General features: G+C 62.9%; 1 protein-coding gene across 1 annotated transcript in view; it reads left to right on the forward strand.

Moving 5' to 3' along the window:
• Nucleotides 1-26,068, forward strand: part of LOC142491233 (protein sel-1 homolog 3-like) — a 169,413-nt gene that overhangs the window by 24,055 nt on the left and 119,290 nt on the right. Inside the window, exon 3 of the mRNA XM_075593500.1 lies at nucleotides 4,936-5,455. Within this exon, the coding sequence (XP_075449615.1) occupies nucleotides 4,936-5,455 (520 nt within the window). The remainder of the gene's footprint in view (nucleotides 1-4,935; nucleotides 5,456-26,068) is intronic.

Below are 26,068 nucleotides of genomic sequence, written 5' to 3' on the forward strand. Positions count from 1 at the left end.
TGCAGTGCTTGTAAATATTTTGCAGTGTTTGTAAATATGGTGCAGTGTTTGTAAATATGATGCAGTGTTTGTAACTATGGTGCAGTGTTTGTAAATATGGTGCAGTGTTTGTAAATATGGTGCAGTGCTTGTAAACATGGTGCAGTGCTTGTAAATATTGTGCAGTTCTTGTAAATATGGTGCAGTGTTTGTAAACATGGTGCAGTGTTTGTAAATATGGGGCAGTGTTTGTAAATATGGTGCAGTGTTTGTAAACATGGTGCAGTGTTTGTAAACATGGTGCAGTGTTTGTAAATATGGTTCAGTGTTTGTAAATATGGTGCAGTGTTTGTAAACATGGTGCAGTGTTTGTAAATATTGTGCAGTGCTTGTAAATATGGTGCAGTGTTTGTAAACATCGTGCAGTGTTTGTAAATATCATGCAGTGTTTGTAAATATGGTGCAATGTTTGTAAATATGATGCAGTGCTTGTAAATACGGTGCGATGTTTGTAAATATGGTGCAGTGTTTGTAAATATGGTGCAGTGTTTGTAAATATGGTGCAGTGCTTGTAAATATGGTGCAGTGCTTGTAAATATGGTGCAATGTTTGTAAATATGGTGCAATGTTTGTAAATATGATGCAGTGTTTGTAAATATGGTGCAGTGCTTGTAAATATGATGCAGCGCTTGTAAATATGGTGCAATGTTTGTAAATATGGTGCAGTGTTTGTAAATATGGTGCAGTGCTTGTAAATATGGTGCAGTGCTTGTAGATATGGTGCCATGTTTGTAAATATGGTGCAGTGTTTGTAAATATTGTGCAGTGTTTGTAAATATGGTGCAGTGTTTGTAAATATCGTGCAGTGTTTGTAATATGATGCAGTGTTTGTAAATATTGTGCAGTGTTTGTAAATATGGTGCAGTGTTTGTAAATATGGTGCAGTGCTTGTAAACATGGTGCAGTGCTTGTAAATATTGTGCAGTTCTTGTAAATATGGTGCAGTGTTTGTAAACATGGTGCAGTGTTTGTAAATATGGGGCAGTGTTTGTAAATATGGTGCAGTGTTTGTAAACATGGTGCAGTGCTTGTAAATATGGTTCAGTGTTTGTAAATATGGTGCAGTGCTTGTAAATATGGTGCAGTGTTTGTAAATATGGTGCAATGTTTGTAAATATGATGCAGTGCTTGTAAATATGGTGCAGTGTTTGTAAATATGGTGCAGTGTTTGTAAATATTGTGCAATGTTTGTAAATATGATGCAGTGCTTGTAAATATGGTGCGATGTTTGTAAATATGATGCAGTGTTTGTAAACATGGCGCAGTGTTTGTAAACATGGTGCAATGTTAGTAAATATGGTGCAGTGTTTGTAAACATGGTGCAGTGTTTGTAACTATGGTGCAGTGTTTATAAATATGGTGCAGTGCTTGTATATATGGGGCAGTGTTTGTAAACATCGTGCAGTGTTTGTAAATATGGTGCAGTGCTTGTAAATATGGTGCAGTGCTTGTAAATATGGTGCAGTGCTTGTAAATATGGTTCAGTGTTTGTAAATATGGTGCAATGTTTGTAAATATGATGCAGTGCTTGTAAATATGGTGCGATGTTTGTAAATATGGTGCAGTGTTTGTAAATATGGTGCAGTGCTTGTAAATATGGTGCAGTGTTTGTAAACATGGTGCAGTGTTTGTAAATATGGTGCAGTGTTTGTAAATATGGTGCAGTGCTTGTAAATATGGTGCAGTGTTTGTAAACATGGTGCAGTGTTTGTAAATATGGTGCAGTGCTTGTAAATATGATGCAGTGTTTGTAAATATGGTGCAGTGTTTGTAAATATGATGCAGTGCTTGTAAATATGGTGCAATGTTTGTAAATATGGTGCAGTTTGTAAATATGGTGCAGTGCTTGTAAATATGGTGCAGTGCTTGTAAATATGGTGCCATGTTTGTAAATATGGTGCAGTGTTTGTAAATATGATGCAGTGTTTTTAAATATGGTGCAGTGTTTGTAAATATGGTTCAGTGTTTGTAAACATGGTGCAGTGTTTGTAACTATGGTGCAGTGTTTGTAAACATGGTGCAGTGCTTGTAAATATGGTGCAGTGTTTGTAACTATGGTGCAATGCTTGTAAATATGGTGCAGTGCTTGTAAATTGGTGCAGTGCTTGTAAATATGGTGCAGTGTTTGTAAATATGGTGCAGTGTTTGTAAATATGGTGCAGTGCTTGTAAACATGGTGCAATGTTTGTAAATATGGTGCAGTGTTTGTAAATATGGTGCAGTGTTTGTAAATATGGTGCAGTGTTTGTAAATATGATGCAGTGTTTGTAAATATGGTGCAGTGTTTGTAACTATGGTGCAGTGTTTGTAAATATGATGCAGTGTTTGTAAATATGGTGCAGTGTTTGTAAATATGGTGCAGTGTTTGTAAATATGATGCAGTGTTTGTAAATATGGTGCAGTGTTTGTAAATATGGTGCAGTGTTTGTAAATATGGTGCAGTGTTTGTAAATATGATGCAGTGTTTGTAAATATGGTGCAGTGTTTGTAACTATGGTGCAGTGTTTGTAACTATGGTGCAGTGTTTGTAAATATGGTGAAGTGTTTGTAAATATAGTGCAGTGCTTGTAAACATGGTGCAGTGCTTGTAAACATGGTGCAGTGTTTGTAAATATGGTTCAGTGTTTGTAAATATGATGCAGTGTTTGTAAATATGGTGCAGTGTTTGTAACTATGGTGCAGTGTTTGTAACTATGGTGCAGTGTTTGTAAATATGATGCAGTGTTTGTAAATATGGTGCAGTGTTTGTAAATATGGTGCAGTGTTTGTAAATATGATGCAGTGTTTGTAAATATGGTGCAGTGTTTGTAAATATGGTGCAGTGTTTGTAAATATGGTGCAGTGTTTGTAAATATGATGCAGTGTTTGTAAATATGGTGCAGTGTTTGTAACTATGGTGCAGTGTTTGTAACTATGGTGCAGTGTTTGTAAATATGGTGAAGTGTTTGTAAATATAGTGCAGTGCTTGTAAACATGGTGCAGTGCTTGTAAACATGGTGCAGTGTTTGTAAATATGGTTCAGTGTTTGTAAATATGATGCAGTGTTTGTAAATATGGTGCAGTGTTTGTAACTATGGTGCAGTGTTTGTAACTATGGTGCAGTGTTTGTAAATATGGTGCAGTGTTTGTAAATATAGTGCAGTGCTTGTAAATATGGTGCAATGTTTGTAAATATGGTGCAGTGTTTGTAACTATGATGCAGTGTTTGTAACTATGGTTCAGTGTTTGTAACCATGGTGCAGTGTTTGTAACTATGATGCAGTGTTTGTAACTATGGTGCAGTGTTTGTAACTATGGTGCAGTGTTTGTAAATATGGTGCAGTGATTGTAAATATGGTGCAGTGTTTGTAACTATGGTGCAGTGTTTGTAACTATGATGCAGTGTTTGTAACTATGGTGCAGTGTTTGTAAATATGGTGAAGTGTTTGTAACCATGGTGCAGTGTTTGTAACTATGATGCAGTGTTTGTAACTATGGTGCAGTGTTTGTAACTATGGTGCAGTGTTTGTAAATATGGTGCAGTGTTTGTAAATATGATGCAGTGTTTGTAAATATGGTGCAGTGTTTGTAACTATGGTGCAGTGTTTGTAACTATGGTGCAGTGTTTGTAAATATGGTGAAGTGTTTGTAAATATAGTGCAGTGCTTGTAAACATGGTGCAGTGTTTGTAAATATGGTTCAGTGTTTGTAAATATGATGCAGTGTTTGTAAATATGGTGCAGTGTTTGTAACTATGGTGCAGTGTTTGTAACTATGGTGCAGTGTTTGTAACTATGGTGCAGTGTTTGTAAATATAGTGCAGTGCTTGTAAATATGGTGCAATGTTTGTAAATATGGCGCAGTGTTTGTAACTATGATGCAGTGTTTGTAATTATGGTTCAGTGTTTGTAACTATGGTGCAGTGTTTGTAACTATGATGCAGTGTTTGTAACTATGGTGCAGTGTTTGTAACTATGGTGCAGTGTTTGTAACTATGGTGCAGTGTTTGTAAATATGGTGCAGTGATTGTAAATATGGTGCAGTGTTTGTAACTATGGTGCAGTGTTTGTAACTATGATGCAGTGTTTGTAACTATGGTGCAGTGTTTGTAAATATGGTGCAGTGTTTGTAACTATGGTGTAGTGCTTGTAAATATGGTGCAATGTTTGTATCTATGGTGCAGTGTTTGTAACTATGGTGCAGTGTTTGTAACTATGATGCAGTGTTTGTAACTATGGTGCAGTGTTTGTAACTATGGTGCAGTGTTTGTAACTATGATGCAGTGTTTGTAACTATGATGCAGTGTTTGTAACTATGGTGCAGTGTTTGTAACTATGATGCAGTGTTTGTAACTATGGTGCAGTGTTTGTAACTATGGTGCAGTGTTTGTAACTATGATGCAGTGTTTGTAACTATGATGCAGTGTTTGTAACTATGATGCAGTGTTTGTAACTATGATGCAGTGTTTGTAACTATGGTGCAGTGTTTGTAACTATGGTGCAGTGTTTGTAAATATGGTGCAGTGCTTGTAACTATGATGCAGTGTTTGTAACTATGGTGCAGTGTTTGTAACTATGATGCAGTGTTTGTAACTATGGTGCAGTGCTTCCTCACATGTAGTTGGATTAAACGAGCATGTCCCAAACTGTGGGTTTCACCGCCTCAACTGCCTACAGACTGAACCACAGTTTGCTGCAGTATGGGATATGTTCATTTAATCCAGCTACATGTTAGTAAAGATTTGAGTAATTACCCCCTATAAAGCCCCATGCGGGGTAGGTGGGAGACTCACAGAGACAGGAGGAAGATATGTACATGAGCAGGAATAGGAGGGTAATGTGCGTAAGTACTGTACAATCTAGCTTGTAAGGAGTAACGTGGCACATTTTATTAACAACAAGTTTGTATTTGATGCAGCTCGTTACAGCTCAGACTGGAATTCCAGCCCAACACACCGAGAGATCGTCTATCGAGGTCCTTAATCCACCAGAGCGGGTATCCGAGGGGCATATCCTACAGGTTCTCTATCACTGTGAGGAGCATCAGGTGGTCCACATAGACGTTTTGGCATCTTCTCTTACCTTGTCAGCGGTGCGTGTGTTTAAGAGACGCTGGACTTGCAGCCCTGGTGAGACTGAGAAGATGAAGGAGGTCAGGTTGGACTTCCCTGACCAGATGGTGTACGCAAAGGATTACTTCCTCAGACACTCCATCTATGTGCGTGATGTCCTCCTTAGGGCCTGGATTGGCCCCAGTGATATGAGCACGCCTGATAGAAGCTCATATAGCAGTGGGATGGTGAGGACATTCCACTTTGTAGAATCATTTCCCCCGAACAGACGACCATATAAAGACCATCAGCGAACGCTGCGGTGGGACCAGGAGTTCATCTGGAGGTTCAGAAAGGACAGTAGATCTCAATGCCGGGCTGAGCAAGGTGAGAACTCGAGGGGAGCTGGGAGCTTTGCACATGGGAGAAATCAAAGTATTCCAGTCAGTGGCAACAGATAATTACAGTTCCAGAGGCTGAGTGGGAAAAGTACACTTTCAGGCATTAACCCTGTGAAGTCTTCCAGGTAAGGGGAGCGCAGGATTCCCACAACGTGGATATATAAAATGAGAAATATATATAATAGTGCAGCCAGTTAAATGATGATTCAGTAATAATGTAGGGGTACATGTTCCAGCCACAAGTTTCCCTTTCCATGTGCGGTGTATCGGAGATCCAATCTCTCCCTGATGGGGGCAGTGATGTAGTTCACCAGTAGATACAACTGCTGGTTGTGTCTACTGCAACAATACGGCGCCTTATTTGGGACTGTTAAAAATATAGATTCAAAAAAATAATATATAGAATATCGCACGTTTAAGTAAAAAAAATAGTATTCATCAAATTTCGATATTTTTAGAAACAATATTAATAGCTCCACTTTTTTATCAGCTCTCCCGGGCTGGCGCTAAACAGACCTGCGCGCCTCTCACCGGCCATCGCGCGGCTTTCATTTTATTCCAATAACACGGTATTGAAGCAGGGGGTCTCCGGAGCCCCCGGGACTCCCTGCTTCCCGAGTTACAGGCCCCGGTCCCGGGACCCCCTGCTTCCCGAGTTACAGGCCCCGGTCCCGGGACCCCCTGCTTCCCGAGTTACAGGCCCCGGTACCGGGACCCCCTGCTTCCCGAGTTACAGGCCCCGGTCCCGGGACCCCCTGCTTCCAGAGTTACAGGCCCCAGTCCCGGGACCCCCTGCTTCCCGAGTTACTGGCCCCGGTCCCGGGACCCCCTGCTACCCGAGTTACAGGCCCCGGTCTTGGGACCCCCTGCTTCCCGAGTTACAGGCCCCAGTCCCGGGACCCCCTGCTTCCCGAGGTACAGGCCCTGGTCCCGGGACCCCCTGCTTCCCGAGTTACAGGCCCCGGTCCCGGGACCCCTGCTTCCCGAGTTACAGGCCCCAGTCCCGGGACCCCCTGCTTCCCGAGTTACTGGCCCCGGTCCCGGGACCCCCTGCTTCCCGAGTTACAGGCCCCGGTCTCGGGACCCCCTGCTTCCCGAGTTACAGGCCCCGGTCCCGGGACCCCCTGCATCCCGAGTTACAGGCCCCGGTCCCAGGACCCCCTGCTTCCCGAGTTACAGGCCCCGGTCCCGGGACCCCCTGCTTCCCGAGTTACAGGCCCCAGTCCCGGGACCCCCTGCTTCCCGAGTTACAGGCCCTGGTTACGGGACCCCCTGCTTCCCGAGTTATAGGCCCCGGTCCCGGGACCCCCTGCATCCCGAGTTACAGGCCCCGGTCCCGGGACCCCCTGCTTCCCGAGTTACAGGCCCCGGTCCCGGGACCCCCTGCTTCCCGAGTTACAGGCCCCCGTCCCGGGACCCCCTGCTTCCCGAGTTACAGGCCCCTGCCCCGGTCCCGGGACCCCCTGCTTCCCGAGTTACAGGCCCCGGTCCCGGGACCCCCTGCTTCCTGAGTTACAGGCCCCGGTCCCGGGATCCCCTGCTTCCCGAGTTACAGGCCCCGGTCCCCCCTGCTTCCCAAGTTACAGGCCCCGGTCCCCCCTGCTTCCCGAGTTACAGGCCCCGGTCCCGGGATCCCCTGCTTCCCGAGTTACAGGCCCCGGTCCCGGGACCCCCTGCTTCCCGAGTTACAGGCCCCGGTCCCCCCTGCTTCCAGAGTTACAGGCCCCGGTCCCGGGACCCCCTGCTTCCCGAGTTACAGGCCCCGGTCCCGGGACCCCCTGCTTCCCGAGTTACAGGCCGGGGTCCCGGGACCCCCTGCATCCCGAGTTACAGGCCCCGGTCCCGGGACCCCCTGCTTCCCGAGTTACAGGCCCCGGTCCCGGGACCCCCTGCTTCCCGAGTTACAGGCCCCGGTCCCCCCTGCTTCCCGAGTTACAGGCCCCGGTCCCCCCTGCTTCCCAAGTTACAGGCCCCGGTCCCCCCTGCTTCCCGAGTTACAGGCCCCGGTTCCGGGACCCCCTGCTTCCCGAGTTACAGGCCCCGGTCCCGGGACCCCCTGCTTCCCGAGTTAAAGGCCCCGGTACCGGGACCCCCTGCTTCCCGAGTTACAGGCCCCGGTCCCGGGACCCCCTGCTTCCAGAGTTACAGGCCCCAGTCCCGGGACCCCCTGCTTCCCGAGTTACTGGCCCCGGTCCCGGGACCCCCTGCTTCCCGAGTTACAGGCCCCGGTCTTGGGACCCCCTGCTTCCCGAGTTACAGGCCCCAGTCCCGGGACCCCCTGCTTCCCGAGGTACAGGCCCTGGTCCCGGGACCCCCTGCTTCCCGAGTTACAGGCCCCGGTCCCGGGACCCCTGCTTCCCGAGTTACAGGCCCCAGTCCCGGGACCCCCTGCTTCCCGAGTTACTGGCCCCGGTCCCGGGACCCCCTGCTTCCCGAGTTACAGGCCCCGGTCTCGGGACCCCCTGCTTCCCGAGTTACAGGCCCCGGTCCCGGGACCCCCTGCATCCCGAGTTACAGGCCCCGGTCCCAGGACCCCCTGCTTCCCGAGTTACAGGCCCCGGTCCCGGGACCCCCTGCTTCCCGAGTTACAGGCCCCAGTCCTGGGACCCCCTGCTTCCCGAGTTACAGGCCCTGGTTACGGGACCCCCTGCTTCCCGAGTTATAGGCCCCGGTCCCGGGACCCCCTGCATCCCGAGTTACAGGCCCCGGGCCCGGTCCCCCCTGCTTCCCGAGTTACAGGCCCCGGTCCCGGGACCCCCTGCTTCCCGAGTTACAGGCCCCCGTCCCGGGACCCCCTGCTTCCCGAGTTACAGGCCCCTGCCCCGGTCCCGGGACCCCCTGCTTCCCGAGTTACAGGCCCCGGTCCCGGGACCCCCTGCTTCCCGAGTTACAGGCCCCGGTCCCGGGATCCCCTGCTTCCCGAGTTACAGGCCCCGGTCCCCCCTGCTTCCCAAGTTACAGGCCCCGGTCCCCCCTGCTTCCCGAGTTACAGGCCCCGGTCCCGGGATCCCCTGCTTCCCGAGTTACAGGCCCCGGTCCCGGGACCCCCTGCTTCCCGAGTTACAGGCCCCGGTCCCCCCTGCTTCCAGAGTTACAGGCCCCGGTCCCGGGACCCCCTGCTTCCCGAGTTACAGGCCCCGGTCCCGGGACCCCCTGCTTCCCGAGTTACAGGCCGGGGTCCCGGGACCCCCTGCATCCCGAGTTACAGGCCCCGGTCCCGGGACCCCCTGCTTCCCGAGATACAGGCCCCGGTCCCGGGACCCCCTGCTTCCCGAGTTACAGGCCCCGGTCCCCCCTGCTTCCCGAGTTACAGGCCCCGGTCCCCCCTGCTTCCCGAGTTACAGGCCCCGGTCCCCCCTGCTTCCCGAGTTACAGGCCCCGGTCCCGGGACCCCCTGCTTCCCGAGTTACAGGCCCCGGTCCCGGGACCCCCTGCTTCCCGAGTTACAGGCCCCAGTCCCGGGACCCCCTGCTTCCCAAGGTACAGGCCCTGGTCCCGGGACCCCCTGCTTCCCGAGTTACAGGCCCCGGTCCCGGGACCCCTGCTTCCCGAGTTACAGGCCCCAGTCCCGGGACCCCCTGCTTCCCGAGTTACTGGCCCCGGTCCCGGGACTCCCTGCTTCCCGAGTTACAGGCCCCGGTCTCGGGACCCCCTGCTTCCCGAGTTACAGGCCCCGGTCCCGGGACCCCCTGCTTCCCGAGTTACAGGCCCCGGTCCCGGGACCCCCTGCTTCCCGAGTTACAGGCCCCGGTCCCGGGTCCCCCTGCTTCCCGAGTTACAGGCCCCGGTCCCGGGACCCCCTGCATCCCGAGTTACAGGCCCCGGTCCCAGGACCCCCTGCTTCCCGAGTTACAGGCCCCGGTCCCGGGACCCCCTGCTTCCCGAGTTATAGGCCCCGGTCCCGGGACCCCCTGCATCCCGAGTTACAGGCCCCGGTCCCGGGACCCCCTGCTTCCCGAGTTACAGGCTCCGGTCCCGGGACCCCCTGCTTCCTGAGTTACAGGCCCCCGTCCCGGGACCCCCTGCTTCCCGAGTTACAGTCCCCTGTCCCGGTCCCGGGACCCCCTGCTTCCCGAGTTACAGGCCCCGGTCCCGGGACCCCCTGCTTCCCGAGTTACAGACCCCGGTCCCGGGATCCCCTGCTTCCCGAGTTACAGGCCCCGGTCCCCCCTGCTTCCCAAGTTACAGGCCCCGGTCCCCCCTGCTTCCCGAGTTACAGGCCCCGGTCCCGGGATCCCCTGCTTCCCGAGTTACAGGCCCCGGTCCCGGGACCCCCTGCTTCCCGAGTTACAGGCCCCGGTCCCCCCTGCTTCCAGAGTTACAGTCCCCGGTCCCGGGACCCCCTGCTTCCCGAGTTACAGGCCCCGGTCCCGGGACCCCCTGCTTCCCGAGTTACAGGCCCCGGTCCCGGGACCCCCTGCTTCCCGAGTTACAGGCCGGGGTCCCGGGACCCCCTGCATCCCGAGTTACAGGCCCCGGTCCCGGGACCCCTGCTTCCCGAGTTACAGGCCGGGGTCCCGGGACCCCCTGCATCCCGAGTTACAGGCCCCGGTCCCGGGACCCCCTGCTTCCCGAGTTACAGGCCCCGGTCCCGGGACCCCCTGCTTCCCGAGTTACAGGCCCCGGTCCCCCCTGCTTCCCGAGTTACAGGCCCCGGTCCCCCCTGCTTCCCAAGTTACAGGCCCCGGTCCCCCCTGCTTCCCGAGTTACAGGCCCCGGTTCCGGGACCCCCTGCTTCCCGAGTTACAGGCCCCGGTCCCGGGACCCCCTGCTTCCCGAGTTACAGGCCCCGGTACCGGGACCCCCTGCTTCCCGAGTTACAGGCCCCGGTCCCGGGACCCCCTGCTTCCAGAGTTACAGGCCCCAGTCCCGGGACCCCCTGCTTCCCGAGTTACTGGCCCCGGTCCCGGGACCCCCTGCTTCCCGAGTTACAGGCCCCGGTCTTGGGACCCCCTGCTTCCCGAGTTACAGGCCCCAGTCCCGGGACCCCCTGCTTCCCGAGGTACAGGCCCTGGTCCCGGGACCCCCTGCTTCCCGAGTTACAGGCCCCGGTCCCGGGACCCCTGCTTCCCGAGTTACAGGCCCCAGTCCCGGGACCCCCTGCTTCCCGAGTTACTGGCCCCGGTCCCGGGACCCCCTGCTTCCCGAGTTACAGGCCCCGGTCTCGGGACCCCCTGCTTCCCGAGTTACAGGCCCCGGTCCCGGGACCCCCTGCATCCCGAGTTACAGGCCCCGGTCCCAGGACCCCCTGCTTCCCGAGTTACAGGCCCCGGTCCCGGGACCCCCTGCTTCCCGAGTTACAGGCCCCAGTCCCGGGACCCCCTGCTTCCCGAGTTACAGGCCCTGGTTACGGGACCCCCTGCTTCCCGAGTTATAGGCCCCGGTCCCGGGACCCCCTGCATCCCGAGTTACAGGCCCCGGTCCCGGGACCCCCTGCTTCCCGAGTTACAGGCCCCGGTCCCGGGACCCCCTGCTTCCCGAGTTACAGGCCCCCGTCCCGGGACCCCCTGCTTCCCGAGTTACAGGCCCCTGCCCCGGTCCCGGGACCCCCTGCTTCCCGAGTTACAGGCCCCGGTCCCGGGACCCCCTGCTTCCCGAGTTACAGGCCCCGGTCCCGGGATCCCCTGCTTCCCGAGTTACAGGCCCCGGTCCCCCCTGCTTCCCAAGTTACAGGCCCCGGTCCCCCCTGCTTCCCGAGTTACAGGCCCCGGTCCCGGGATCCCCTGCTTCCCGAGTTACAGGCCCCGGTCCCGGGACCCCCTGCTTCCCGAGTTACAGGCCCCGGTCCCCCCTGCTTCCAGAGTTACAGGCCCCGGTCCCGGGACCCCCTGCTTCCCGAGTTACAGGCCCCGGTCCCGGGACCCCCTGCTTCCCGAGATACAGGCCCCGGTCCCGGGACCCCCTGCTTCCCGAGTTACAGGCCCCGGTCCCCCCTGCTTCCCGAGTTACAGGCCCCGGTCCCCCCTGCTTCCCGAGTTACAGGCCCCGGTCCCCCCTGCTTCCCGAGTTACAGGCCCCGGTCCCGGGACCCCCTGCTTCCCGAGTTACAGGCCCCGGTCCCGGGACCCCCTGCTTCCCGAGTTACAGGCCCCAGTCCCGGGACCCCCTGCTTCCCAAGGTACAGGCCCTGGTCCCGGGACCCCCTGCTTCCCGAGTTACAGGCCCCGGTCCCGGGACCCCTGCTTCCCGAGTTACAGGCCCCAGTCCCGGGACCCCCTGCTTCCCGAGTTACTGGCCCCGGTCCCGGGACTCCCTGCTTCCCGAGTTACAGGCCCCGGTCTCGGGACCCCCTGCTTCCCGAGTTACAGGCCCCGGTCCCGGGACCCCCTGCTTCCCGAGTTACAGGCCCCGGTCCCGGGACCCCCTGCTTCCCGAGTTACAGGCCCCGGTCCCGGGACCCCCTGCTTCCCGAGTTACAGGCCCCGGTCCCGGGACCCCCTGCATCCCGAGTTACAGGCCCCGGTCCCAGGACCCCCTGCTTCCCGAGTTACAGGCCCCGGTCCCGGGACCCCCTGCTTCCCGAGTTATAGGCCCCGGTCCCGGGACCCCCTGCATCCCGAGTTACAGGCCCCGGTCCCGGGACCCCCTGCTTCCCGAGTTACAGGCTCCGGTCCCGGGACCCCCTGCTTCCCGAGTTACAGGCCCCCGTCCCGGGACCCCCTGCTTCCCGAGTTACAGGCCCCTGCCCCGGTCCCGGGACCCCCTGCTTCCCGAGTTACAGGCCCCGGTCCCGGGACCCCCTGCTTCCCGAGTTACAGGCCCCGGTCCCGGGATCCCCTGCTTCCCGAGTTACAGGCCCCGGTCCCCCCTGCTTCCCAAGTTACAGGCCCCGGTCCCCCCTGCTTCCCGAGTTACAGGCCCCGGTCCCGGGATCCCCTGCTTCCCGAGTTACAGGCCCCGGTCCCGGGACCCCCTGCTTCCCGAGTTACAGGCCCCGGTCCCCCCTGCTTCCAGAGTTACAGTCCCCGGTCCCGGGACCCCCTGCTTCCCGAGTTACAGGCCCCGGTCCCGGGACCCCCTGCTTCCCGAGTTACAGGCCCCGGTCTCGGGACCCCCTGCTTCCCGAGTTACAGGCCGGGGTCCCGGGACCCCCTGCATCCCGAGTTACAGGCCCCGGTCCCGGGACCCCTGCTTCCCGAGTTACAGGCCGGGGTCCCGGGACCCCCTGCATCCCGAGTTACAGGCCCCGGTCCCGGGACCCCCTGCTTCCCGAGTTACAGGCCCCGGTCCCGGGACCCCCTGCTTCCCGAGTTACAGGCCCCGGTCCCCCCTGCTTCCCGAGTTACAGGCCCCGGTCCCCCCTGCTTCCCAAGTTACAGGCCCCGGTCCCCCCTGCTTCCCGAGTTACGGGCCCCGGTTCCGGGACCCCCTGCTTCCCGAGTTACAGGCCCCGGTCCCGGGACCCCCTGCTTCCCGAGTTACAGGCCCCGGTACCGGGACCCCCTGCTTCCCGAGTTACAGGCCCCGGTCCCGGGACCCCCTGCTTCCAGAGTTACAGGCCCCAGTCCCGGGACCCCCTGCTTCCCGAGTTACTGGCCCCGGTCCCGGGACCCCCTGCTTCCCGAGTTACAGGCCCCGGTCTTGGGACCCCCTGCTTCCCGAGTTACAGGCCCCAGTCCCGGGACCCCCTGCTTCCCGAGGTACAGGCCCTGGTCCCGGGACCCCCTGCTTCCCGAGTTACAGGCCCCGGTCCCGGGACCCCTGCTTCCCGAGTTACAGGCCCCAGTCCCGGGACCCCCTGCTTCCCGAGTTACTGGCCCCGGTCCCGGGACCCCCTGCTTCCCGAGTTACAGGCCCCGGTCTCGGGACCCCCTGCTTCCCGAGTTACAGGCCCCGGTCCCGGGACCCCCTGCATCCCGAGTTACAGGCCCCGGTCCCAGGACCCCCTGCTTCCCGAGTTACAGGCCCCGGTCCCGGGACCCCCTGCTTCCCGAGTTACAGGCCCCAGTCCCGGGACCCCCTGCTTCCCGAGTTACAGGCCCTGGTTACGGGACCCCCTGCTTCCCGAGTTATAGGCCCCGGTCCCGGGACCCCCTGCATCCCGAGTTACAGGCCCCGGTCCCGGGACCCCCTGCTTCCCGAGTTACAGGCCCCGGTCCCGGGACCCCCTGCTTCCCGAGTTACAGGCCCCCGTCCCGGGACCCCCTGCTTCCCGAGTTACAGGCCCCTGCCCCGGTCCCGGGACCCCCTGCTTCCCGAGTTACAGGCCCCGGTCCCGGGACCCCCTGCTTCCCGAGTTACAGGCCCCGGTCCCGGGATCCCCTGCTTCCCGAGTTACAGGCCCCGGTCCCCCCTGCTTCCCAAGTTACAGGCCCCGGTCCCCCCTGCTTCCCGAGTTACAGGCCCCGGTCCCGGGATCCCCTGCTTCCCGAGTTACAGGCCCCGGTCCCGGGACCCCCTGCTTCCCGAGTTACAGGCCCCGGTCCCCCCTGCTTCCAGAGTTACAGGCCCCGGTCCCGGGAACCCCTGCTTCCCAAGTTACAGGCCCCGGTCCCGGGACCCCCTGCTTCCCGAGTTACAGGCCGGGGTCCCGGGACCCCCTGCATCCCGAGTTACAGGCCCCGGTCCCGGGACCCCCTGCTTCCCGAGTTACAGGCCCCGGTCCCGGGACCCCCTGCTTCCCGAGTTACAGGCCCCGGTCCCCCCTGCTTCCCGAGTTACAGGCCCCGGTCCCCCCTGCTTCCCGAGTTACAGGCCCCGGTCCCCCCTGCTTCCCGAGTTACAGGCCCCGGTCCCGGGACCCCCTGCTTCCCGAGTTACAGGCCCCGGTCCCGGGACCCCCTGCTTCCCGAGTTACAGGCCCCAGTCCCGGGACCCCCTGCTTCCCAAGGTACAGGCCCTGGTCCCGTGACCCCCTGCTTCCCGAGTTACAGGCCCCGGTCCCGGGACCCCTGCTTCCCGAGTTACAGGCCCCAGTCCCGGGACCCCCTGCTTCCCGAGTTACTGGCCCCGGTCCCGGGACCCCCTGCTTCCCGAGTTACAGGCCCCGGTCTCGGGACCCCCTGCTTCCCGAGTTACAGGCCCCGGTCCCGGGACCCCCTGCTTCCCGAGTTACAGGCCCCGGTCCCGGGACCCCCTGCTTCCCGAGTTACAGGCCCCGGTCCCGGGACCCCCTGCTTCCCGAGTTACAGGCCCCGGTCCCGGGACCCCCTGCATCCCGAGTTACAGGCCCCGGTCCCAGGACCCCCTGCTTCCCGAGTTACAGGCCCCGGTCCCGGGACCCCCTGCTTCCCGAGTTATAGGCCCCGGTCCCGGGACCCCCTGCATCCCGAGTTACAGGCCCCGGTCCCGGGACCCCCTGCTTCCCGAGTTACAGGCTCCGGTCCCGGGACCCCCTGCTTCCCGAGTTACAGGCCCCCGTCCCGGGACCCCCTGCTTCCCGAGTTACAGGCCCCTGCCCCGGGACCCCCTGCTTCCCGAGTTACAGGCCCCGGTCCCGGGACCCCCTGCTTCCCGAGTTACAGGCCCCGGTCCCGGGATCCCCTGCTTCCCGAGTTACAGGCCCCGGTCCCCCCTGCTTCCCAAGTTACAGGCCCCGGTCCCCCCTGCTTCCCGAGTTACAGGCCCCGGTCCCGGGATCCCCTGCTTCCCGAGTTACAGGCCCCGGTCCCGGGACCCCCTGCTTCCCGAGTTACAGGCCCCGGTCCCCCCTGCTTCCAGAGTTACAGTCCCCGGTCCCGGGACCCCCTGCTTCCCGAGTTACAGGCCCCGGTCCCGGGACCCCCTGCTTCCCGAGTTACAGGCCCCGGTCCCGGGACCCCCTGCTTCCCGAGTTACAGGCCGGGGTCCCGGGACCCCCTGCATCCCGAGTTACAGGCCCCGGTCCCGGGACCCCTGCTTCCCGAGTTACAGGCCCCGGTTCCGGGACCCCTGCTTCCCGAGTTACAGGCCCCGGTCCCCCCTGCTTCCCGAGTTACAGGCCCCGGTCCCCCCTGCTTCCCGAGTTACAGGCCCCGGTCCCGGGACCCCCTGCTTCCCGAGTTACAGGCCCCGGTCCCGGGACCCCCTGCGTCCCGAGTTACAGGCCCCGGTCCCGGGACCCCCTGCTTCCCGAGTTACAGGCCCGGTCCCGGTCCCCCCTGCTTCCCGAGTTACAGGCCCCGGTCCCGGGACCCCCTGCATCCCGAGTTACAGGCCCCGGTCCCGGGACCCCCTGCTTCCCGAGTTACAGGCCCCGGTCCCCCCTGCTTCCCAAGTTACAGGCCCCGGTCCCCCCTGCTTCCCGAGTTACAGGCCCCGGTCCTGGGACCCCCTGCTTCCCGAGTTACAGGCCCCGGTCCCGGGACCCCCTGCTTCCCGAGTTACAGCGCCCGGTCCCGGGACCCCCTGCATCCCGAGTTACAGGCCCCGGTCCCGGGACCCCCTGCATCCCGAGTTATAGGCCCCGGTCCCGGGACCCCCTGCTTCCCGAGTTACAGGCCCCGGTCCCGGGACCCCCTGCTTCCCGAGTTACAGGCCCCGGTATTGGGTTCCGGTATCTCCCTGCGTCACGTAACCGGGACATTTAAACTTTGCACACAGGTCAGCGACTTCATCCCCATGACCCCCTGCATCCCGAGTTACAGGCCCCGGTCCCGGGACCCCCTGCATCCCGAGTTATAAGCCCCGGTCCCGGGACCCCCTGCTTCCCGAGTTACAGGCCCCGGTCCTGGGACCCCCTGCTTCCCGAGTTACAGGCCCCGGTCCCCCCTGCTTCCAGAGTTACAGGCCCCGGTCCCGGGACCCCCTGCTTCCCGAGTTACAGGCCCCGGTCCCGGGACCCCCTGCTTCCCGAGTTACAGGCCGGGGTCCCGGGACCCCCTGCATCCCGAGTTACAGGCCCCGGTCCCGGGACCCCCTGCTTCCCGAGTTACAGGCCCCGGTCCCGGGACCCCCTGCTTCCCGAGTTACAGGCCCCGGTCCCCCCTGCTTCCCGAGTTACAGGCCCCGGTCCCCCCTGCTTCCCGAGTTACAGGCCCCGGTCCCCCCTGCTTCCCGAGTTACAGGCCCCGGTCCCGGGACCCCCTGCTTCCCGAGTTACTGGCCCCGGTCCCGGGACCCCCTGCTTCCCGAGTTACAGGCCCGGTCTCGGGACCCCCTGCTTCCCGAGTTACAGGCCCCGGTCCCGGGACCCCCTGCTTCCAGAGTTACAGGCCCCAGTCCCGGGACCCCCTGCTTCCCGAGTTACTGGCCCCGGTCCCGGGACCCCCTGCTTCCCGAGTTACAGGCCCCGGTCTTGGGACCCCCTGCTTCCCGAGTTACAGGCCCCAGTCCCGGGACCCCCTGCTTCCCGAGGTACAGGCCCTGGTCCCGGGACCCCCTGCTTCCCGAGTTACAGGCCCCGGTCCCGGGACCCCTGCTTCCCGAGTTACAGGCCCCAGTCCCGGGACCCCCTGCTTCCCGAGTTACTGGCCCCGGTCCCGGGACCCCCTGCTTCCCGAGTTACAGGCCCCGGTCTCGGGACCCCCTGCTTCCCGAGTTACAGGCCCCGGTCCCGGGACCCCCTGCATCCCGAGTTACAGGCCCCGGTCCCAGGACCCCCTGCTTCCCGAGTTACAGGCCCCGGTCCCGGGACCCCCTGCTTCCCGAGTTACAGGCCCCAGTCCCGGGACCCCCTGCTTCCCGAGTTACAGGCCCTGGTTACGGGACCCCCTGCTTCCCGAGTTATAGGCCCCGGTCCCGGGACCCCCTGCATCCCGAGTTACAGGCCCCGGTCCCGGGACCCCCTGCTTCCCGAGTTACAGGCCCCGGTCCCGGGACCCCCTGCTTCCAGAGTTACAGGCCCCAGTCCCGGGACCCCCTGCTTCCCGAGTTACTGGCCCCGGTCCCGGGACCCCCTGCTTCCCGAGTTACAGGCCCCGGTCTTGGGACCCCCTGCTTCCCGAGTTACAGGCCCCAGTCCCGGGACCCCCTGCTTCCCGAGGTACAGGCCCTGGTCCCGGGACCCCCTGCTTCCCGAGTTACAGGCCCCGGTCCCGGGACCCCTGCTTCCCGAGTTACAGGCCCCAGTCCCGGGACCCCCCTGCTTCCCGAGTTACTGGCCCCGGTCCCGGGACCCCCTGCTTCCCGAGTTACAGGCCCCGGTCTCGGGACCCCCCTGCTTCCCGAGTTACAGGCCCCGGTCCCGGGACCCCCTGCATCCCGAGTTACAGGCCCCGGTCCCAGGACCCCCTGCTTCCCGAGTTACAGGCCCCGGTCCCGGGACCCCCTGCTTCCCGAGTTACAGGCCCCAGTCCCGGGACCCCCTGCTTCCCGAGTTACAGGCCCTGGTTACGGGACCCCCTGCTTCCCGAGTTATAGGCCCCGGTCCCGGGACCCCCCTGCATCCCGAGTTACAGGCCCCGGTCCCGGGACCCCCTGCTTCCCGAGTTACAGGCCCCGGTCCCGGGACCCCCTGCTTCCAGAGTTACAGGCCCCAGTCCCGGGACCCCCTGCTTCCCGAGTTACTGGCCCCGGTCCCGGGACCCCCTGCTTCCCGAGTTACAGGCCCCGGTCTTGGGACCCCCTGCTTCCCGAGTTACAGGCCCCAGTCCCGGGACCCCCTGCTTCCCGAGGTACAGGCCCTGGTCCCGGGACCCCCTGCTTCCCGAGTTACAGGCCCCGGTCCCGGGACCCCTGCTTCCCGAGTTACAGGCCCCAGTCCCGGGACCCCCTGCTTCCCGAGTTACTGGCCCCGGTCCCGGGACCCCCTGCTTCCCGAGTTACAGGCCCCGGTCTCGGGACCCCCTGCTTCCCGAGTTACAGGCCCCGGTCCCGGGACCCCCTGCATCCCGAGTTACAGGCCCCGGTCCCAGGACCCCCTGCTTCCCGAGTTACAGGCCCCGGTCCCGGGACCCCCTGCTTCCCGAGTTACAGGCCCCAGTCCCGGGACCCCCTGCTTCCCGAGTTACAGGCCCTGGTTACGGGACCCCCTGCTTCCCGAGTTATAGGCCCCGGTCCCGGGACCCCCTGCATCCCGAGTTACAGGCCCCGGTCCCGGGACCCCCTGCTTCCCGAGTTACAGGCCCCGGTCCCGGGACCCCCTGCTTCCCGAGTTACAGGCCCCCGTCCCGGGACCCCCTGCTTCCCGAGTTACAGGCCCCTGCCCCGGTCCCGGGACCCCCTGCTTCCCGAGTTACAGGCCCCGGTCCCGGGACCCCCTGCTTCCCGAGTTACAGGCCCCGGTCCCGGGATCCCCTGTTTCCCGAGTTACAGGCCCCGGTCCCCCCTGCTTCCCAAGTTACAGGCCCCGGTCCCCCCTGCTTCCCGAGTTACAGGCCCCGGTCCCGGGATCCCCTGCTTCCCGAGTTACAGGCCCCGGTCCCGGGACCCCCTGCTTCCCGAGTTACAGGCCCCGGTCCCCCCTGCTTCCAGAGTTACAGGCCCCGGTCCCGGGACCCCCTGCTTCCCGAGTTACAGGCCCCGGTCCCGGGACCCCCTGCTTCCCGAGTTACAGGCCGGGGTCCCGGGACCCCCTGCATCCCGAGTTACAGGCCCCGGTCCCGGGACCCCCTGCTTCCCGAGTTACAGGCCCCGGTCCCGGGACCCCCTGCTTCCCGAGTTACAGGCCCCGGTCCCCCCTGCTTCCCGAGTTACAGGCCCCGGTCCCCCCTGCTTCCCGAGTTACAGGCCCCGGTCCCCCCTGCTTCCCGAGTTACAGGCCCCGGTCCCCCCTGCTTCCCGAGTTACAGGCCCCGGTCCCCCCTGCTTCCCGAGTTACAGGCCCCGGTCCCGGGACCCCCTGCTTCCCGAGTTACAGGCCGGGGTCCCGGGACCCCCTGCATCCCGAGTTACAGGCCCCGGTCCCGGGACCCCCTGCTTCCCGAGTTACAGGCCCCGGTCCCGGGACCCCCTGCTTCCCGAGTTACAGGCCCCGGGACCCCCTGCTTCCCGAGTTACAGGCCCCGGTCCCCCCTGCTTCCCGAGTTACAGGCCCCGGTCCCTCCTGCTTCCCGAGTTACAGGCCCCGGTCCCCCCTGCTTCCCGAGTTACAGGCCCCGGTCCCGGGACCCCCTGCTTCCCGAGTTACAGGCCCCGGTCCCGGGACCCCCTGCTTCCCGAGTTACAGGCCCCGGTACCGGGACCCCCTGCTTCCCGAGTTACAGGCCCCGGTCCCGGGACCCCCTGCTTCCAGAGTTACAGGCCCCAGTCCCGGGACCCCCTGCTTCCCGAGTTACTGGCCCCGGTCCCGGGACCCCCTGCTTCCCGAGTTACAGGCCCCGGTCTTGGGACCCCCTGCTTCCCGAGTTACAGGCCCCAGTCCCGGGACCCCCTGCTTCCCGAGGTACAGGCCCTGGTCCCGGGACCCCCTGCTTCCCGAGTTACAGGCCCCGGTCCCGGGACCCCTGCTTCCCGAGTTACAGGCCCCAGTCCCGGGACCCCCTGCTTCCCGAGTTACAGGCCCCGGTCCCCCCTGCTTCCCAAGTTACAGGCCCCGGTCCCCCCTGCTTCCCGAGTTACAGGCCCCGGTCCTGGGACCCCCTGCTTCCCGAGTTACAGGCCCCGGTCCCGGGACCCCCTGCTTCCCGAGTTACAGCGCCCGGTCCCGGGACCCCCTGCATCCCGAGTTACAGGCCCCGGTCCCGGGACCCCCCTGCATCCCGAGTTATAGGCCCCGGTCCCGGGACCCCCTGCTTCCCGAGTTACAGGCCCCGGTCCCGGGACCCCCTGCTTCCCGAGTTACAGGCCCCGGTATTGGGTTCCGGTATCTCCCTGCGTCACGTAACCGGGACATTTAAACTTTGCACACAGGTCAGCGACTTCATCCCCATGACCCCCTGCATCCCGAGTTACAGGCCCCGGTCCCGGGACCCCCTGCATCCCGAGTTATAAGCCCCGGTCCCGGGACCCCCTGCTTCCCGAGTTACAGGCCCCGGTCCTGGGACCCCCTGCTTCCCGAGTTACAGGCCCCGGTCCCCCCTGCTTCCAGAGTTACAGGCCCCGGTCCCGGGACCCCCTGCTTCCCGAGTTACAGGCCCCGGTCCCGGGACCCCCTGCTTCCCGAGTTACAGGCCGGGGTCCCGGGACCCCCTGCATCCCGAGTTACAGGCCCCGGTCCCGGGACCCCCTGCTTCCCGAGTTACAGGCCCCGGTCCCGGGACCCCCTGCTTCCCGAGTTACAGGCCCCGGTCCCCCCTGCTTCCCGAGTTACAGGCCCCGGTCCCCCCTGCTTCCCGAGTTACAGGCCCCGGTCCCCCCTGCTTCCCGAGTTACAGGCCCCGGTCCCGGGACCCCCTGCTTCCCGAGTTACTGGCCCCGGTCCCGGGACCCCCTGCTTCCCGAGTTACAGGCCCGGTCTCGGGACCCCCTGCTTCCCGAGTTACAGGCCCCGGTCCCGGGACCCCCTGCTTCCAGAGTTACAGGCCCCAGTCCCGGGACCCCCTGCTTCCCGAGTTACTGGCCCCGGTCCCGGGACCCCCTGCTTCCCGAGTTACAGGCCCCGGTCTTGGGACCCCCTGCTTCCCGAGTTACAGGCCCCAGTCCCGGGACCCCCTGCTTCCCGAGGTACAGGCCCTGGTCCCGGGACCCCCTGCTTCCCGAGTTACAGGCCCCGGTCCCGGGACCCCTGCTTCCCGAGTTACAGGCCCCAGTCCCGGGACCCCCTGCTTCCCGAGTTACTGGCCCCGGTCCCGGGACCCCCTGCTTCCCGAGTTACAGGCCCCGGTCTCGGGACCCCCTGCTTCCCGAGTTACAGGCCCCGGTCCCGGGACCCCCTGCATCCCGAGTTACAGGCCCCGGTCCCAGGACCCCCTGCTTCCCGAGTTACAGGCCCCGGTCCCGGGACCCCCTGCTTCCCGAGTTACAGGCCCCAGTCCCGGGACCCCCTGCTTCCCGAGTTACAGGCCCTGGTTACGGGACCCCCTGCTTCCCGAGTTATAGGCCCCGGTCCCGGGACCCCCTGCATCCCGAGTTACAGGCCCCGGTCCCGGGACCCCCTGCTTCCCGAGTTACAGGCCCCGGTCCCGGGACCCCCTGCTTCCCGAGTTACAGGCCCCGGTCCCCCCTGCTTCCCAAGTTACAGGCCCCGGTCCCCCCTGCTTCCCGAGTTACAGGCCCCGGTCCCGGGATCCCCTGCTTCCCGAGTTACAGGCCCCGGTCCCGGGACCCCCTGCTTCCCGAGTTACAGGCCCCGGTCCCCCCTGCTTCCAGAGTTACAGGCCCCGGTCCCGGGACCCCCTGCTTCCCGAGTTACAGGCCCCGGTCCCGGGACCCCCTGCTTCCCGAGTTACAGGCCGGGGTCCCGGGACCCCCTGCATCCCGAGTTACAGGCCCCGGTCCCGGGACCCCCTGCTTCCCGAGTTACAGGCCCCGGTCCCGGGACCCCCTGCTTCCCGAGTTACAGGCCCCGGTCCCCCCTGCTTCCCGAGTTACAGGCCCCGGTCCCCCCTGCTTCCCGAGTTACAGGCCCCGGTCCCCCCTGCTTCCCGAGTTACAGGCCCCGGTCCCCCCTGCTTCCCGAGTTACAGGCCCCGGTCCCCCCTGCTTCCCGAGTTACAGGCCCCGGTCCCGGGACCCCCTGCTTCCCGAGTTACAGGCCGGGGTCCCGGGACCCCCTGCATCCCGAGTTACAGGCCCCGGTCCCGGGACCCCCTGCTTCCCGAGTTACAGGCCCCGGTCCCGGGACCCCCTGCTTCCCGAGTTACAGGCCCCGGGACCCCCTGCTTCCCGAGTTACAGGCCCCGGTCCCCCCTGCTTCCCGAGTTACAGGCCCCGGTCCCTCCTGCTTCCCGAGTTACAGGCCCCGGTCCCCCCTGCTTCCCGAGTTACAGGCCCCGGTCCCGGGACCCCCTGCTTCCCGAGTTACAGGCCCCGGTCCCGGGACCCCCTGCTTCCCGAGTTACAGGCCCCGGTACCGGGACCCCCTGCTTCCCGAGTTACAGGCCCCGGTCCCGGGACCCCCTGCTTCCAGAGTTACAGGCCCCAGTCCCGGGACCCCCTGCTTCCCGAGTTACTGGCCCCGGTCCCGGGACCCCCTGCTTCCCGAGTTACAGGCCCCGGTCTTGGGACCCCCTGCTTCCCGAGTTACAGGCCCCAGTCCCGGGACCCCCTGCTTCCCGAGGTACAGGCCCTGGTCCCGGGACCCCCTGCTTCCCGAGTTACAGGCCCCGGTCCCGGGACCCCTGCTTCCCGAGTTACAGGCCCCAGTCCCGGGACCCCCTGCTTCCCGAGTTACTGGCCCCGGTCCCGGGACCCCCTGCTTCCCGAGTTACAGGCCCCGGTCTCGGGACCCCCTGCTTCCCGAGTTACAGGCCCCGGTCCCGGGACCCCCTGCATCCCGAGTTACAGGCCCCGGTCCCAGGACCCCCTGCTTCCCGAGTTACAGGCCCCGGTCCCGGGACCCCCTGCTTCCCGAGTTACAGGCCCCAGTCCCGGGACCCCCTGCTTCCCGAGTTACAGGCCCTGGTTACGGGACCCCCTGCTTCCCGAGTTATAGGCCCCGGTCCCGGGACCCCCTGCATCCCGAGTTACAGGCCCCGGTCCCGGGACCCCCTGCTTCCCGAGTTACAGGCCCCGGTCCCGGGACCCCCTGCTTCCCGAGTTACAGGCCCCCGTCCCGGGACCCCCTGCTTCCCGAGTTACAGGCCCCTGCCCCGGTCCCGGGACCCCCTGCTTCCCGAGTTACAGGCCCCGGTCCCGGGACCCCCTGCTTCCCGAGTTACAGGCCCCGGTCCCGGGATCCCCTGCTTCCCGAGTTACAGGCCCCGGTCCCCCCTGCTTCCCAAGTTACAGGCCCCGGTCCCCCCTGCTTCCCGAGTTACAGGCCCCGGTCCCGGGATCCCCTGCTTCCCGAGTTACAGGCCCCGGTCCCGGGACCCCCTGCTTCCCGAGTTACAGGCCCCGGTCCCCCCTGCTTCCAGAGTTACAGGCCCCGGTCCCGGGACCCCCTGCTTCCCGAGTTACAGGCCCCGGTCCCGGGACCCCCTGCTTCCCGAGTTACAGGCCGGGGTCCCGGGACCCCCTGCATCCCGAGTTACAGGCCCCGGTCCCGGGACCCCCTGCTTCCCGAGTTACAGGCCCCGTCCCGGGACCCCCTGCTTCCCGAGTTACAGGCCCCGGTCCCCCCTGCTTCCCGAGTTACAGGCCCCGGTCCCCCCTGCTTCCCGAGTTACAGGCCCCGGTCCCCCCTGCTTCCCGAGTTACAGGCCCCGGTCCCCCCTGCTTCCCGAGTTACAGGCCCCGGTCCCCCCTGCTTCCCGAGTTACAGGCCCCGGTCCCGGGACCCCCTGCTTCCCGAGTTACAGGCCCCAGTCCCGGGACCCCCTGCTTCCCAAGGTACAGGCCCTGGTCCCGGGACCCCCTGCTTCCCGAGTTACAGGCCCCGGTCCCGGGACCCCTGCTTCCCGAGTTACAGGCCCCAGTCCCGGGACCCCCTGCTTCCCGAGTTACTGGCCCCGGTCCCGGGACCCCCTGCTTCCCGAGTTACAGGCCCCGGTCTCGGGACCCCCCTGCTTCCCGAGTTACAGGCCCCGGTCCCGGGACCCCCTGCTTCCCGAGTTACAGGCCCCGGTCCCGGGACCCCCTGCTTCCCGAGTTACAGGCCCCAGTCCCGGGACCCCCTGCTTCCCGAGTTACAGGCCCCGGTCCCGGGACCCCCTGCATCCCGAGTTACAGGCCCCGGTCCCAGGACCCCCTGCTTCCCGAGTTACAGGCCCCGGTCCCGGGACCCCCTGCTTCCCGAGTTATAGGCCCCGGTCCCGGGACCCCCTGCATCCCGAGTTACAGGCCCCGGTCCCGGGACCCCCTGCTTCCCGAGTTACAGGCCCCGGTCCCGGGACCCCCTGCTTCCCGAGTTACAGGCCCCCGTCCCGGGACCCCCTGCTTCCCGAGTTACAGGCCCCTGCCCCGGTCCCGGGACCCCCTGCTTCCCGAGTTACAGGCCCCGGTCCCGGGACCCCCTGCTTCCCGAGTTACAGGCCCCGGTCCCGGGATCCCCTGCTTCCCGAGTTACAGGCCCCGGTCCCCCCTGCTTCCCAAGTTACAGGCCCCGGTCCCCCCTGCTTCCCGAGTTACAGGCCCCGGTCCCGGGATCCCCTGCTTCCCGAGTTACAGGCCCCGGTCCCGGGACCCCCTGCTTCCCGAGTTACAGGCCCCGGTCCCCCCTGCTTCCAGAGTTACAGTCCCCGGTCCCGGGACCCCCTGCTTCCCGAGTTACAGGCCCCGGTCCCGGGACCCCCTGCTTCCCGAGTTACAGGCCCCGGTCCCGGGACCCCCTGCTTCCCGAGTTACAGGCCGGGGTCCCGGGACCCCCTGCATCCCGAGTTACAGGCCCCGGTCCCGGGACCCCCTGCTTCCCGAGTTACAGGCCCCGGTCCCGGGACCCCCTGCTTCCCGAGTTACAGGCCCCGGTCCCCCCTGCTTCCCGAGTTACAGGCCCCGGTCCCCCCTGCTTCCCGAGTTACAGGCCCCGGTCCCGGGACCCCCTGCTTCCCGAGTTACAGGCCCCGGTCCCGGGACCCCCTGCGTCCCGAGTTACAGGCCCCGGTCCCGGGACCCCCTGCTTCCCGAGTTACAGGCCCGGTCCCGGTCCCCCCTGCTTCCCGAGTTACAGGCCCCGGTCCCGGGACCCCCTGCATCCCGAGTTACAGGCCCCGGTCCCGGGACCCCCTGCTTCCCGAGTTACAGGCCCCGGTCCCCCCTGCTTCCCAAGTTACAGGCCCCGGTCCCCCCTGCTTCCCGAGTTACAGGCCCCGGTCCTGGGACCCCCTGCTTCCCGAGTTACAGGCCCCGGTCCCGGGACCCCCTGCTTCCCGAGTTACAGGCCCCGGTCCCGGGACCCCCTGCATCCCGAGTTACAGGCCCCGGTCCCGGGACCCCCTGCATCCCGAGTTATAGGCCCCGGTCCCGGGACCCCCTGCTTCCCGAGTTACAGGCCCCGGTATTGGGTTCCGGTATCTCCCTGCGTCACGTGACCGGGACATTTAAACTTTGCACACAGGTCAGCGACTTCATCCCCATGTTACCGTTCTCCCAACTTTACTGAAAAAACAAGTAAACTTTCATTTCCACTTCCAGACTTATTTAGGATCGTAGACATATTGATGAATCAGCACTTATAATTTCGCTATTAACGCACCATAAAAACATTTTTTTACAAGTCGATAATATCTCCACTGGATGGGAATTTGGTGGATCCGCCCCTTGGTCCTTATTCAATGTTTTGAAGCCAATTCCCTGCATTGGGGAATATTTTCGCTCCGTTGATTGAGATGAAGCTGAAGCACTCGGAAGACGCTTTATTAGCGTCCCTTTTCTCTCGTTCTATCCCCTTTTCTCTCGTTCAGTCCCCTTCCCTCTCGTTCTATCCCCTTCCCTCTCGTTCTATCCCCTTTTCTCTCGTTCTGTCCCCTTTTCCTTATGCTTTGAAGCCGATTCCTCGTACTGCAGAATATATTTATCCCCATCCGTTTGAATGGAGTTACACGTTTCTCCAGCAGGGGGAGACGCCTTCTCAGATTAATGAGTAGCCAGGGTTGGAAGCCAGTCTCAGGTGTTACTCCCACAAAGAATACACAGCTGTTACTCTGTTACTTGTCCTGGTTATTGGTTCTGGTTATTGGTCCTGGTTATTGGTTCTGGTTATTGGTCCTGGTTATTGGTTCTGGTTATTGGGTCTGGTTCCGGGTCCTGGTTGTTAGTCCTG

Source organism: Ascaphus truei, chromosome 3 (genome assembly GCF_040206685.1).
Source record: "Ascaphus truei isolate aAscTru1 chromosome 3, aAscTru1.hap1, whole genome shotgun sequence".
In the NCBI taxonomy this organism is placed as follows: domain Eukaryota; kingdom Metazoa; phylum Chordata; class Amphibia; order Anura; family Ascaphidae; genus Ascaphus; species Ascaphus truei.